This window comes from Thalassophryne amazonica, chromosome 15, assembly GCF_902500255.1.
Source record: "Thalassophryne amazonica chromosome 15, fThaAma1.1, whole genome shotgun sequence".
NCBI lineage: Eukaryota > Metazoa > Chordata > Actinopteri > Batrachoidiformes > Batrachoididae > Thalassophryne > Thalassophryne amazonica.
In genome coordinates, this window is record NC_047117.1 from 10,871,064 (window position 1) to 10,886,087 (window position 15,024).

The 15,024-nt window shown below is 40.7% G+C and overlaps 1 protein-coding gene across 4 annotated transcripts in view; it reads left to right on the forward strand.

Annotated features, from left to right (window-relative positions):
* The window catches only part of LOC117525855 (bromodomain-containing protein 4-like), an 85,701-nt gene that overhangs the window by 39,191 nt on the left and 31,486 nt on the right, over positions 1 to 15,024 (forward strand). For 3 of the 4 annotated variants that reach the window (XM_034187782.1, XM_034187785.1, XM_034187783.1), the window contains exons 2-8: positions 5,278 to 5,410; positions 6,021 to 6,227; positions 6,311 to 6,403; positions 7,271 to 7,408; positions 9,373 to 9,505; positions 13,164 to 13,483; positions 13,585 to 13,956. In XM_034187782.1, coding sequence (XP_034043673.1) covers positions 6,099 to 6,227; positions 6,311 to 6,403; positions 7,271 to 7,408; positions 9,373 to 9,505; positions 13,164 to 13,483; positions 13,585 to 13,956 — 1,185 coding nt within the window. In that variant the 5' untranslated portion in view covers positions 5,278 to 5,410; positions 6,021 to 6,098. The remainder of the gene's footprint in view (positions 1 to 5,277; positions 5,411 to 6,020; positions 6,228 to 6,310; positions 6,404 to 7,270; positions 7,409 to 9,372; positions 9,506 to 13,163; positions 13,484 to 13,584; positions 13,957 to 15,024) is intronic. The other variant, XM_034187784.1, reaches the window with a different exon arrangement.

Consider the following 15,024-nt stretch of genomic DNA (forward strand, 5'->3'; position numbering starts at 1 on the left):
ATCCTGCTGTAACCAGGTTTCTGTAAGGCAGAATAAATCAATATGTTGATCAATTATTAGATCATTTACCAACAGGGACTTAGAAGAGAGAGACCTAATGTTTAATAGACCACATTTAACTGTTTTAGTCTGTGGTGCAGTTGAAGGTGCTATATTATTTTTCTTTTGAATTTTTATGCTTAAATAGATTTTTGCTGGTTATTGGTAGTCTGGGAGCAGGCACCGTCTCTACGGGGATGGGGTAATGAGGGGATGGCAGGAGGAGAGAAGCTGCAGAGAGGTGTGTAAGACTACAGCTCTGCTTCCTGGTCCCAACCCTGGATAGTCACGGTTTGGAGGATTTAAGAAAATTGGCCAGATTTCTAGAAATGAGAGCTGCTCCATCCAAAGTGGGATGGATGCCGTCTCTCCTAACAAGACCAGTTTTCCCCAGAAGCTTTGCCAATTATCTATGAAGCCCACCTCATTTTTTGGACACCACTCAGACAGCCAGCAATTCAAGGAGAACATGCGGCTAAACATGTCACTCCCGGTCTGATTGGGGAGGGGCCCAGAGAAAACTACAGAGTCCGACATTGTTTTTGCAAAGTTACACACCGATTTAATGTTAATTTTAGTGACCTCCGATTGGCGTAACCGGGTGTCATTACTGCCGACGTGAATTACAATCTTACCAAATTTACGCTTAGCCTTAGCCAGCAGTTTCAAATTTCCTTCAATGTCGCCTGCTCTGGCCCCCGGAAGACAATTGACTATGGTTGGTGGTGTCGCTAACTTCACATTTCTCAAACAGAGTCGCCAATAACCAGAGTTTGATCCTCGGTGGGTGTGTCGTCGAGTGGGGAAAAACGGTTAGAGATGTGAACGGGTTGGCGGTGTACACGGGGCTTCTGTTTAGGGCTACGCTTCCTCCTCACAGTCACCAGTCGGCCTGCTTTCCCGGCTGCTCGGGATCTGCCAGGGGTAACTAACGGCGGCTAAGCTACCTTGGTCCGCACCGACTACAGGGGCCTGGCTAGCTGTAGAATTTTCCACGGTGCGGAGCCGAGTCTCCAATTCGCCCAGCCTGGCCTCCAAAGCTACGAATAAGCTACACTTATTACAAGTACCGTTACTGCTAAAAGAGGCCGAGGAATAACTAAACATTTCACACCCAGAGCAGAAAAGTGCGGGAGAGACAGGAGAAGCCGCCATGCTAAATCGGCTAAGAGCTAGTAGCTACGCTAAGCTAGCGGATTCCTAAAACACGCAAAGTGAATAATGTGTAAATAATTTAGAGGTGATTCAGCAGAAGGAGTGCTTTAGTTAAGGCACGTAAAGATTACACTGGGAAACAAATCGTAATCTAGATAACTAGATCAATCTAACTGCGCAGATTAAACAGCTAACAGATACAGAAAAACACTGCTGTGCTCCGGAACAGGAAGTGATACAATACCGCAGTGACAGCCAACCCCAGCCAAAGTGACAAGAATAACCAAAACCATTTACTTATGGAAGGAAATATTGTCTCTCTTGTTCCTCTGTTTGCGGCTTTGCCAATATGCGCAGCTTTCCGGCATATTCCACTTGTTTTTTGACAAAACTAATAGATCTTCAATGAGCGAGCTCAGTAAACTGCCCGGAATTAAAATGGCGACCACACCTCCTTGTCGGGACACGGCTCAGTGCGTGTGGACTCTAGTTCTTATATATACCTTCTTTGGGCACCAACAACATGGCTTCAGGATCATAAGTGAAAGTACATCTTCGGAATCGCTTGCCTTCTGTTTGTGTAGCGATGCGTTGCTCGCCATGTTGGATCTCGACTGCACTTGTCCCCAGCAGAGGAGATCCCAACCAGTGACATCAACCAAAAGTGCCCTTCACTGACTTCAGCCATTGGCGATTTACTGGTCAATTTAGCGGCAGATTTGATTCAAATAATATTATCTACACTGCGCTCAAACATTCGGCAAGTGTATGAATAACACTTAATTTTTACCAAGGAATGCACAAACAAATTCTCAAAAAGTTGTTCTGTTACCCTTTAAACCACTTGCATACGATTGAAGGTTCTGTTTTGGTAATTAAGATCCTGTTCAAACCTCGGATTGTCAGTCTGGCTTGAGTCGGATTTAATCTGGATTGCTTTCTAGCTGGATCGCGTTCTACCTGTTTTTCAAATCCAGCTCATCCTACACATTATTCCAAACTCAAGCTGTATTTGTTTGTCTGTCTGGATTCATGCTGTGTTCAGATGTCGGCGTCACAGAATCCACCACAGCAGTCATTATAGCAGAATTTCTGTTGTTTACAGTAGCAGACTACAGGTGATAACGTGAGGCACTCAGGGATGCTTATTTACCGTCTTTGGACGGTTTTCCGTATTTTTGTAAATTCTTGCTGTCTAAAAGAAATACAGGGCTGTGAAAAATCTGTAGATCCTGCGGATTTCATCATGTTTTACTCTGTAATCATAATTGTCACTGAGTTTTTAAAATGTCTATCGCAAAGTGTTCTTTTTTTTAACGACATCGTGCAAGTTTTATAAGACCGGGGAAGTCCGCGGACACTGATGAAAATCAGTGTCCTCGGAGAAAAAAAGCCTGGCTGTTGCGACAGTTGTCATAAAGTGAGACTGGTTGGTTGTTGCGGCGATGCTGTGCCTCCTGCACAAAGCTTTAGCTAAAGGTAGCATGTGAACATCGTAAACCTTTAGAGTGCTAAAGTTTTTAAAAGAAGACTTGTGCAGCATGTCTCTGTCACGGATCGACGTCCGACAGAGAGAAAATGGCGAGAAAGACTGTTTGAAAAAGTCTTATAAGGACAAGAATCCGTGGAATTGTCACTGGCTTCATCAACACCTGAAATAAAAAACGGGAAAAGTGAACTGTGCCCTCAGGAAACGATAAGAATTTTTCTCTCTGGAAAATAAACATTGTACTGTTCAAACAGGATTTTAGAAAAGATTATGTGACTTTTTTCATTAATCTAGACTTTCTTTCATTGGGAAAAAGACATTGTGGCTTTGAATGGATTTAGGCTGCATGAATTTACACAAGAGTGTGAATGAGTTTTTATTAATGTAGATGTTTTTTCATGGGAAAAAGACGCAGTGACTTTGAGTGGATTTACAGGAATTTACACAAGAATGTTGCTTTTTTTTACTATAAGGTATGTTAATCAAGGTATGTCAATAAATAAATTTCTGTATAAAATAATTTTTTTTAACCTTTATTTTACCAGGTAAGTCAATTGAGAACCAGTTCTCATTTGCAATGGTGACCTGGCCAAGAGGCAGCATAAGCAGTAAATAAATTCAGGTTCAGATTCTTAGAGGTGTTTGGGCTCAGACTGAGATGGATAATTTAAACAAATGTAGCATTTTATTGTGGTGCATTATTGAATGAATAATAGTAATCGAGTGGCTTCACTATTATGGTATGATATCTCTTTACCTAGCCTGAAAGCAGTTATGAAGTTATTTATAACATTTTAGTTGAGAGTTATGATTTTAATTGCCTAGTCTTTGAGCCCAATCACAAACAAACTAAATAAAGTTTCATGAAGATTTAGCTATATTTGTAAACTGCTGTTATTATATTCTGTACATGCTCCTACAGGATGGCACAACATGCATTCAAAAGCCACATATTGTGCCATACTGCTTGAGATCACAAGAGAAATTTAACAGCTGTTTCAGGTCCAAATTTAGTCCAAAGAATGCACCAGAATGCACCACGGGGCACTTGTATTCTCAAAATTTTCTTGGGGGGGCATCCCCCCCCTTAGCTTTCCAAACACCTATAGCATTGGGATAACTTTTTCTGCCTTGAATATTATAGATGAATTACATTGCTGTCTTTTTTCTTTTTTTTTTTTCTCTCCTAAGCATCCATGGGCACTGTCATTTTTCATTGATAATGACATGGATAATAACGTGTGTGTGTGTGTGTGTGTGTGTGTGTGTGTGTGTGTGTGTGTGTGTGTGTGTGTGTGTGTGTGTGTGTGTGTGTGTGTTTTTTTTGTACAAAAGTTTGTTTCTTGTTCTGTTGTCTAATAGGTATGCCAGGACTCTTATATAGTCTTTTAGGTTTTTTCTTATTGTACCAGTGCTGTGATCCTTAAGATGTTAGCTGTATGACAGTGAAAATTTTGGTACTGTGACAATATTAGATGGAACAACATTATGGCAATTAGGCATGGGCCAGTATGAGATTTGGACGGTATGATAACCGTGGCCAAAAATACAGCGGTTTCACAGTAATATGTATACCTTGAAAATGTGCTTCAACAACATTATGGCTATTTGCATATGAAGCGCGCGTGATTCAGGCACACTAATTGACGTGATGTCTACTGCTACGAGCACTGTACCACTGATAACTTTAGAGAAAATACCAAAATAATAGTCACTCTTTTAGACATGTAGCATCTGCCCCGTGGGAAACATGACTTACTTGCTCAGGGAGAAACGTAGCTGGAATAAGGTCCAGAACTCCGGATGCTCAATACTTGGCCCAGCTTCACCAACAAAGTGCTTGGAGTAGATGTATTTGTCCTTCTTGACATGTTTTTGGGAGAAATTTGGTCAACCACAAGCACAACTCGAGTCCACCGCTTGTACTTCTCAATGGTTTCAAAGATATGATAAAGTTTACTCCTTCCATGTAATCCTTTGCGGGTATCTTGAATCGCACCGCGTCTGACATGGGCCATAGCTACGGTGCTTTGTTGCCACTGTTTTTGTCTTGAAGGGCTATTCTGCAGAAAATCGAAAAAGCCAACTTGGTCCTTTTAGATGGAGGGGAAAATTCAGTGCAGGCTTCGCCTCCTTCAGCCGTGATGCAGAGCTAGCTAACATTAGCTGCCTGTTTGTAAACGGAGACAGAGGTGCATGCCAGGGGGAAGAATGGCCGCCTCCACTCTGCCTGTCAAGAATTATCATAACCCGCTGATACCGTAGGGACGGTATAATGGAAGATTTTAGTGGTTTTGATACCGCGGTATACCGTAAAATTGGTTATCAGCCCATGTCTAATGGCATTTAAACAAAACATTGACATATTGCTTTTTATGAAGTTGATATTTATGTTAGTGGAAGTGCTTTATATGTATGAATGATAAAAGCTGAGCTGTGTCACTTAACTGCTCATATCAGAGTAATGCTAATTTGAGGAGGTTCTTATTGTAGTTTGACAAACATGTCTGGATGGTAAGGTATACCTTGGTATACCATTCTTGTCTGTCCTGCACATACTTTAAAGTGGGCATCCTTCAATTTGTCTTTTTCAGGTGCAACACTTCTCTCTTATGAGCGTGCTGCGTCACTGAAAAACCTTGAGTATTACCTCCATAAATCATTGTCTCGGCAAGTGAGATGTGATGACACAACAGGATTAGACCGAGGCTGCAGTGCAACAAGCATGTAAGTGTGTTGGCTTGCGTGCGAATGCTTGGAAGCAGTCATTGAATTGTACCTGCAATAAAAGAAAAAAGACACACAATGTGTTTTGAGACAGCTGTCACAGCGTATTATATTGTAGTGCATCAACTGTGTATTGTGTCAAAGATGAGAATATCAACACATACTGTATGTTAATATGCCTACGCAAATTGTAACGATTAGCATGTCAGTCATCACTGTAATGTGATATGAGTCACTGTGCATAGTGCAGCTTTTGTCTATTGTATCGCTAGTTATATAGCTTCATAGTGGAGTGGAACAGAAAGGATTTTCTTTAAATTATGTGAAATTTCAGCTACAGTTTTCCAGCAGGCACAAGAGAGACATGAGTGTAGTTTCGATTTTTCTTGTACTGAAATCCTTCTATGCTCCACTCTACCATGAAGTTATTAATGGGAAGCCACACACAAAACGGCGAGACCAGCGCACGCATTTCATCCTCATCCATCAGTTTTCTCAACCTCCTTGTTCCAGTTAAGGGTCATGGGCGGAGTGTATGATACAGCTTATTAATTATTTTCATGCTTGGACTCTCAACTGAGTGGTTGTGATGATGTCATCATTGTTCCAGAGTCGAGAGAAGATTGTAATGGCCTGAGGGGAGGGTCCCCATCTTAAGTCTGCTCAGCCACTGCAACCCACCACCGCGATGGGAGACGGACTGGATCCAGGCAGCAGCCAGAATCCTCCCTCTGCCCCGCCCCCTCTTCCCTTCAACCCTCCACCACCTGAAACATGGAACCCCTCCAGACCCAAACGACAGACCAACCAGCTACAGGTGAGGAGGTTGTTGTTGTGACTTTTTCCTGTGTAAACTGTCTGGGATTTGCAGTAGAAATAGATTTGTCTGCTCTTTTTCAGTACCTCCTCAAAGTGGTGTTGAAGACTTTATGGAAACACCAGTTTGCGTGGCCTTTCCACTCTCCTGTAGATGCCGTTGACCTCAATTTACCTGTGAGTACTGTGTGTACATCCAACACAAACATGGCGGTAAAACAAGCACCATAATGTTTCATAAACAAAGTAGTAGTGAGCTATGCGGTGACACAATTATGCAAAATATACCACGTTAAATGTGAAACAGGTGAAACTACAGTAACATGAAGCTGTATTTAAACCAACTCCCCAAAATGCTCAGTTTCATAAGATGTAGAATTGATTTTAAGGTTGTGAGTTGGTTCAGTGGAGTCAGTAATCTTCTTTTCGCTCAAATATTTTAATATCACAAAATGCCACAGTGACCCTGACATTAATAAACTACAGAAAATGAATCACTGAATGATTGACTGAATTTTTTTAAAATACGAATACTTCCCATTCTGCACAAGCATACAATAAAACAGGAAAAACCAAACCTTCACATTTGGATCCTGAAATAAAGAATATTTGGCACGTATGCTTGAAATATTACTTGAACCTTTATTCATATATCAAAATATTTATGTATATTTAGTAATTACTACTCAATAATCAAATAATAGTTTGGGTTCTGTTAATGTTTCAGCTGTATTCCCAGCTTTATAAAAATGTGCTGGTGAGTGTGGATTCTCAAGCGAAGAATCCGGTGATGTAACACGAGTCCCAAACCCTGGGTGATACTCCAAATTACTGTCAGATACTTTATATTGTACTTCACGTGTCAGCCTTATTGTGCTGTGCCTCACTGCTTCTCAGGACTTGAAATCAAATGCATCATACGACATTTTGGACTTAAAGAAAAAGGTGGAGAAATTTTTAAAAATAGTAAGACTGATTTCCCCCCGATGCTGCAATGTAGATGATATCCAAATCCCTTGTCTCTGCTGTCTTCTCTTTCTCTAGGACTACTATAAGATCATCAAGACCCCTATGGACATGGGGACGATTAAAAAACGTCTGGAGAACAACTACTACTGGAATGCCCAGGAGTGTATCCAAGACTTCAACACAATGTTCACAAACTGCTACATCTACAATAAGGTATGTTTTGTGCAGTGTTGTAGTGCATCCCCTCCACCCCCAGGCCTTGGCCTTGAGGGTTCAAAGCCTTGGTCATTCCAGGGTCATAAGCAGTAACTCCCTCAGGGTTTATAGACATACCTGGTTTGTGAATTCTGATTAGATATGTTGTGCCTTTCTTAACAATTAATTTGAAATCTTGCTGAAAGCAATTTGCTCAGTGGCCAAGATTAAATCTGACTAGACTTTAAGATTAGGCTGTTTTGCAGGAGTTTGCACGTAATCTGACTGGAGGACTATCAGACATTGATATATCTGGTCATCCAAATGGAATGCAGATGCTCTGCAGCTAGAGCCTGAAAGTTGCCAGGGATTGTATTTGACTTGCCTGTATCCACAGGAGATGCTGTTTAACATCTGAAGGCAATGTGAATATAATTAAGAGGAGTCATCATGCACGGCTCAACATATGTTTCCTTGGGACTCTTAGCCTGCTTGGGCCTGGCAGATACCTCTACTGTCCTGTCCCATTGGGCTGGCATCTTTCACCAGTTGTTGAGGCTGAACCTCCTGCTTGGATGGTAGCCATCCCCGTTACCAAGGTTCATGTAGTCTGCTGTGAACACAGTGAAACAATGAAGACTAAAATGGCTGACAGCAGGGAAAGCTGCAGGGATCTGCAGTATTGGAGCAGAACACTGTTCTGGCATTATGAACCATTTTTGTTTTCAATCTGAGAGACTGGTATCATCACTATGGACCGGAAGAGAAGACATGGTGCCCCACAGTGTAAGAAAAGGAGGCTTACCTGGTTTACAGCAACTGCATGGTTATTGCAATCCTTTCTATGTTTGTAAGGATGATTGTGAAGAGATTTCAGTCCCAGGTACTTTCTCTCCCTTTCAAGTCCCTGGAAAAAGGTGTTTGCTAATGCGTAGATCTTTGCAGGAGACCAAAGGTCCAACTCTTTAGGATCCTGGTATTTCCTGTCTTGCTGTATGGTAGTGTGACTTGAACACTAATGCTAGTGCAGCAGATAACTGAAACACAATCCTTCAAATAGTGATACAAACACCAAATTCAGCACAATTGCATATTATTGGTTGATCTTATAGGATTAATAAATGGAATAGTTTTGACTGTGTTGAATGTTTGGTCTCCAAAATAAAGGTCAACGTTCATTGGATTCTATAACATATGTCACCCTCTAACGTGATAACTAAGTGTAACGTGATAACACATGGTGCAAAGTATTCCTTTTTTAAAACCCTCTTACCTCGACCAATAATTTGCATCACTTTTTGCCAAAATTGAAAGAACTTTAACTTTTGACACTTGTACAAACTGAAATTGACTTTTGTCGCCATTCTTGCTGTTATTACCCCATAACTCCATAACATTCACTTACATTCATTTAATCATATAATAAGCAATCAGATAATCCAAACTATACCTTTTTCAAATCTTATAATTAGACAAATAATGTAGTTTAATTTTCAATATAACTGGAGCATTTTAAAATTTTGATCCCTGTGTAATTCCTCAATTGACCCCTACCTGGTCACCTATTGAAAATTCAAGTGGCCAGTCTCCCCCCCCCCCCCCCCCCCCCCCCAAAAAAAGAGCATTGTCTAAGGATAATTTGTGCTGAATTTGATGCTTGTCACCATTTGCAGATTCCTCTGTAAATGTTAAGACTGGATGTCTGTTATGGCTCTGTGTCTTCAGAGGATCCTTGAGTACAGCTGGAATGACTTTGTGCCAGATGTGTTGCTACTTAGGGAGACTTGGATGAGGAATGTCATTAGCATCACAAGGAAATGTTGACTACAACACTTTCCATGTGGTGTGTATTTCTCTGGGCATGATCCAGCACACAGGTGGTTCAGTGTGGAGGACCCCATCAACTGAGGTCCAGCAATGACAGCAACCAAATAAATTACACATTGTAAATATTCTTTGTATGTTTACATTTGCTTGTTTAGCCTGGTGATGATATTGTCTTAATGGCGGAGGCTTTGGAAAAGCTGTTTCTGCAGAAGATTACGGAGATGCCCCAGGAAGAGACTGAAATTGCCGTGGTTACGAAAGGACGCCGCAGGACCAGAAGGGATCTAGGTATCTTTCAAAGGCTGTATAGATTTACAAGTGTTTGCTTCTGTCTTTTTACGGATGAGCAGTTTGGTAAAGGATGTTTTACTCATTCAGTAAAAGCTATTTAAAATCAGGATTTCTACCCATGTTGTGAATTTTGAGAATGTGCGGGTCATCCTGCTCTCTGAGGCTCAGATTAAAGACACTGTATGTTAGTTTACATTTACTCTGTCTCATGGTGTTAAAGTGTCTGACCAGCTCTCTGAGGCTCAGATTAAAGATGCTATGTATAGGTTTTTGAATATAGCAAAAAGCACTATATGCATCCAATATAAATTTGTTTTTAACATTATTTATGACTAATACATAACAAATAACATGAAATATAACAAAATAATGAAATATGAAGTGTGCTTCATATTTAAACTAAATTGGCTCTTAAAGTGCCTTGACACTTGCATGAAATTGATTCGCGCACTGGCATGCAATCTGGCGTGCCAGAGTAAACGCATTGTAAACTGTGCGTGGCTGTATGCAAGTGTGTAAAGGAAAATTTTGAAATGTTCAAAATTTCTGGCGCGCATTATTTTGCGAACTACACATGAACATTGCACAATCTATTCAAAAACAATATACGAGGTCTGTTAGAAAAATATCCAACCTTATTTTTTTCAAAAACCATATGGATTCGATATTAGAAATAATTACCTTTGATATGATTCTAAATGCGTTCTGCACATCATGAAGATGGTGAAAAGCTGCAGCTGTAGAAAATTCCTCTGTGATTCCGGGAGCGATTAGAGGTGGTTTCATTAGCCAAGTTCTGAGCACAAATGATTAATCTGCTATAAAATAATTATTTTATATAATGCAGCGTACAGCGGCACAAAGAGCAACATCCAGCAGAATAATTGCGTGCAAGTGTCAACGTGACTTTACAATAGATACAAACGTTGCAATATTTAATTTTTACTGATTTGCATGAACAAATTTCCAGCTAATTCTGAATGTGCAAATAGAATAACTAGCTCCAACAACTGTTTCATTCCGAAAGACCTGCACCCCTACCCTCCATTGATTTAGAAGAAAACTGAATGTCTAACTGTATCTGACCGGAAGCTTTGCAGATTTAAAATATCGGAGAAAAACACCACAAGCCTTCAATAATTCAACAAGTGTATTTTGTCAGGTAATGATAGCATTCATTATTTTAAATGTGTGAAACACTATATTGACTGAAATGGTAATAAAAAATAAACAGTTTTTATCAAAAAGATTAAAATGTCTCAACTGAAGCAAGACTAAAATACATCGAGTTCTCTTTTGACTAAATCTAGACTAAAATTAAGACTTTTAGTCGACTAAAATGACTAAACAAAAATGATATGTGAATGATTAAATATGACTAAAACTAAAAAGTCCATTTGACAAAAGACTAAGACTAAATTTCAAAAAACAAGTTACAAGATTAATACTAGAAACAAATGATCCAACCAACCAGCCTAAGGCCGGGTTCACATGGTAGGATAATTAGGCCGATATCGGACCCGATCTTCCCCTTCCGACAATCTTAAGGACGCCCCGACAATCGTGATGATGCTAAAGATAATCTTATCAGATATTCCTGCCGTGTGTGTGTGGTGTGTTAAGAGCGCTCTGATCTGCTCAGAAGGGCATCAGGAGCGCTCCGATCGCAAATCAGGGATATTCAACATGTTGGATTTTTTGGCCCGATATTGCAGCGTGTTGTGTCTTCCGACCACAAACGAGCACACAGCCTGCTGGATGTGATGTGCAGCCAATCAAAAAGCGAGGTGACGAACGTACGGAGCGGAAAATAAAATCGAAACAGCTGTTCTGACTTACCAGAAAGTTCGGTGGTCGCGCTGTCTCCACTCCTTTAAAGAACACCTTCTCTTTTTTGTATCATTTTTTCCCTCTGTTGTAAATAGTCCACAAAGTACCTCCGTTTGTTTACTCTGAAGTCACGTTTAATCTCGAGAGATTTTGCGAGATTTCCTGTCTGAACTGTAAATGTTCGTGTGTAAAATCTGTTCGTGTGTGGTGGTGGTGTTCTTACCGTGTGGCTGAACACCACACACTGTACGACCAAACCTGTTAGATCCATGATTTTTTTATCTTCACATGTGTGGTCTCTCAGGTTTTGGAAACCTACAGATAATTTTAAAATCCTGTCGTGTGAACCAGGCTTAACTTGTATGTAGATGCTTTGTCGTTATTGTCAGTTCTGGTTCTATAATTACCACACGTCACTGTGGCATTTATTATTAAATTAAGCTCTTAATGCTTTGTGCTTGTTGAGCACATCCTGTGTAATTGTTCGACTCTTTTATAAAAGGTTAAAGAAGCAAACGGTGCTGCTGTATTTCTCTTCTTTTTCCATGAAATCCACATTAGGTTTGGTTTCTCACTTCTATTCCCTGCAGCAACAACCATGAATGTTTGGTGAAATTTTGGTAAATTGAATAAAGAACTTAATCTGAATAAATAGGTAAATAAATAATCTGAAAAAAAAGATTTTCTCTTCGCTTTTTGTAAATCAAGTTTGGATTTTAATGTTTGTTGTTCCAGGTTAAGGAGTAGTCACAGTGGAGGATTGTGTAAACTGATTTGGAATGGATTGAAAACATTTGTCTGGCAAAAGTCGCTTAATCCGTCTATCTCCAGTGGACTTGGGGCTCTGGTGGAATGAGTGGACAACCACTGAATGTGGGTGCATAGCACTTCTGGACTACTCAGTTTTCCTCATGCTGTCACAGTGTGATTTAGACTTCAGACATGACCTTGTCACCCTATTTGGTGGAAATCTGCCCTTTTAGATTTAACCAAACATGTGACCAAATGAAAACAGTGTTACCCCCAGTTTGAGAATGTAGTTAGGGTGGTGGACGATGAGCAAGTTCAGAATAAATTTGTCAAGCGAAGGTTTATGAACTCTCTTTAGTATAAAATTTACTCAATATCAATAAATAAATTAGTGGCAATTTAGAAATGTGAAAGGCAAAGACACAAAAACATCACTGTCCAAATACTTATGGACCTGACTTTTCCACAGTCATTGAGGCTTAATACAGAAATGGCTCTACAAAGTTACTCAGCACTTAGTGGAAAACTCTGTTGTGTACACACAGCAAAAATCACATTTAGCCCATATTTCTATGACCCTTGAATGCTGTCTTTACCTGAAAGTGATATTATGGCCGCATTCAACTCGAAGAAAAGTGAGGTGTTTGAAGCAGGCAGCCGGGAGGAGGAAAGGAGCTGTGCGCAGTCCTTCACTTTAATCTCCCCAAGGAGACACTCATCTGTCTTAAAAAAAAAAATATATATATATATATATAAAATAAAGTGTGAACCCTTTGGAGGGTGACAAAAAAAACTGTTATGAAGTGCGTGGAGCTGGTGGGTGGATACTCTGAGTTCACCCCAAAATTCCATTGTTGACTGGGGAAAAAATGGAATTTGGATTTTGTCTTCTGGGTCTCAGTTTACATAGGCCACCCAAGTGGAGCCTCTGTATGAGAAACTGGACAAACAGATGGGGAATGTTGAGATGTTTTGACTGCTTGGTGGGTGTAAGCAGTCTGAGCTGTTATAGTTCTTGCTGCATTGGTGTTCTTATTTGCAGGTTATGATGTTTGTATCTTCCCACCTCATGCAGCTCTCATCACCAAGTCAGACTCCGGTCAAGACTCGTCATCTCCTTCCACCACACCGCACACACGAGACTTCTCATCCCCCTCTCATCCACTAACGCCTCAGCCCCGGGCCCCACCCACAACTCCAGGCCCTCCTATCCTGCCTCAGCCCCCACGCGTGCCTCCTACCCCAGGCTCTCTCACACCCCACCTAGTGCCGCCATTCCCTGTCTTAACACCAGACGTCCTGGCACATGGCATGACCTCTGTTCCTCCTCCAGCACCACCACACCCAGCCCTCCATCCCGTCCCATTGCTGCAGAACCCTCCTGTCCTTTTCAAGGTGAGGCTGCACTTTGAGGAGCATCAGCGGCTCCAATTAGCAGATACAAACTGAACTGTTTGGCATCACTTTCTAACTTCTGATGTTTCACCTTCCAACAGCAGAGGAAGAGCCAGAAGAGAAAAGCAGACACCACCACGCCCACTGCCAACGACCAGCTCACCGAATCATCGCCTGCCTCCATTGAGGCCCGGCCGCTCCGAGACAGCAGTCGCCCCTCAAAGCAGTCCAAACAAGACGCGTCACAGCCAGACTCTCAGCATCACCTGAGCGGCTCTTTGGACACTGGCGTGACAGCGACATCGAAGCGCCAGGACCAGTTGCGTTTCTGTGCACGTCTCCACAGAGAGATGCTGTCTAAGAAACATGTGGCCTATGCCTGGCCGTTCTACAAACCTGTTGATGTAAAAACTCTTGGACTTCATGACTATCTTGACATCATCAAGCACCCTATGGACCTTAGTACCATCAAGGTAACTTTCTTAAAAATAACACAAAACAATCTTGTATATCTTGCCAATATTATACCAGTTTTTTTCCAAATATACATTTCAATCACATTTTTTCCCAACTCAACAAAGTGAGCCTAACCCCAGACTTTGTTTTTTTTTTTGTTTTTGTTTTTTTTTTTTTAACTGCAGGTGAAGTTTATATTTTCACCTGTACATATCTTATTTGTTGGACTTTACAAAACAAAATCATGAAACTGCAAAAATTTACTCTTTCAACAAATTTAATGAGTGATGCATGATAATTCTAATTTTCATTGGCTACGCCTCGTCCAATATAACTTTTCTGAATCCAATATTTCTCTATGTTGGACGACTTGCCATCCATCAATTATGTTCTCCACCCCCTCCCAGATTAAGCAAACAACAAAGAGTCAAGTAAATTAGATCAATTTATTTTGTTGTGAACAGCATATGAATGCTTCTAAAACGTCAATAACGTTCTTGTCTACCTTCTTAGCATTTTTGGCATCCTTGGAGTTCAAGATTTCCACCAGTTCCTCCTCTGTGAACTCAGCAAACCTCGCTGGCAGACGGTTTTCTGGTGCTGTTGACATGTTTGTTGCCATTTTTTCAACCAGCGTCTGTCAGCAAGTTCCTGACCTCCGCTACGTCATTAGTGATGTCATCCCATGAATAATTGTATGCTGTGCTCTGATTGGCTAGCTGTTGTCAGTAAGCTCTAAAGCTATTGGTCAGTGGGAACCAATCCAATATAACTTTTGGTCCTAGCCTTTTTGGATCCCTTTGGATTCAACATAACTTTCTGGCCCCAAGCATGCCAAAATACAGGTAAATGATGGATGGAAAGGCTACTCTGTGATTGGCTATATATATATATATATGTATGTGTATGCATATATGTATGTATGTGTATATATATGCAGTGTTGCCAGTGTATGCAGTGTTTACTTTGAAAAAGTAATCCAATTACTGATTACTGATTACTCCTTGAAAAAGTAACTTAGTTACTTTACTGATTACTCAATTGTAAAAGTAACTAAGTTAGATTACTAGTTACTTTTTTAGTTA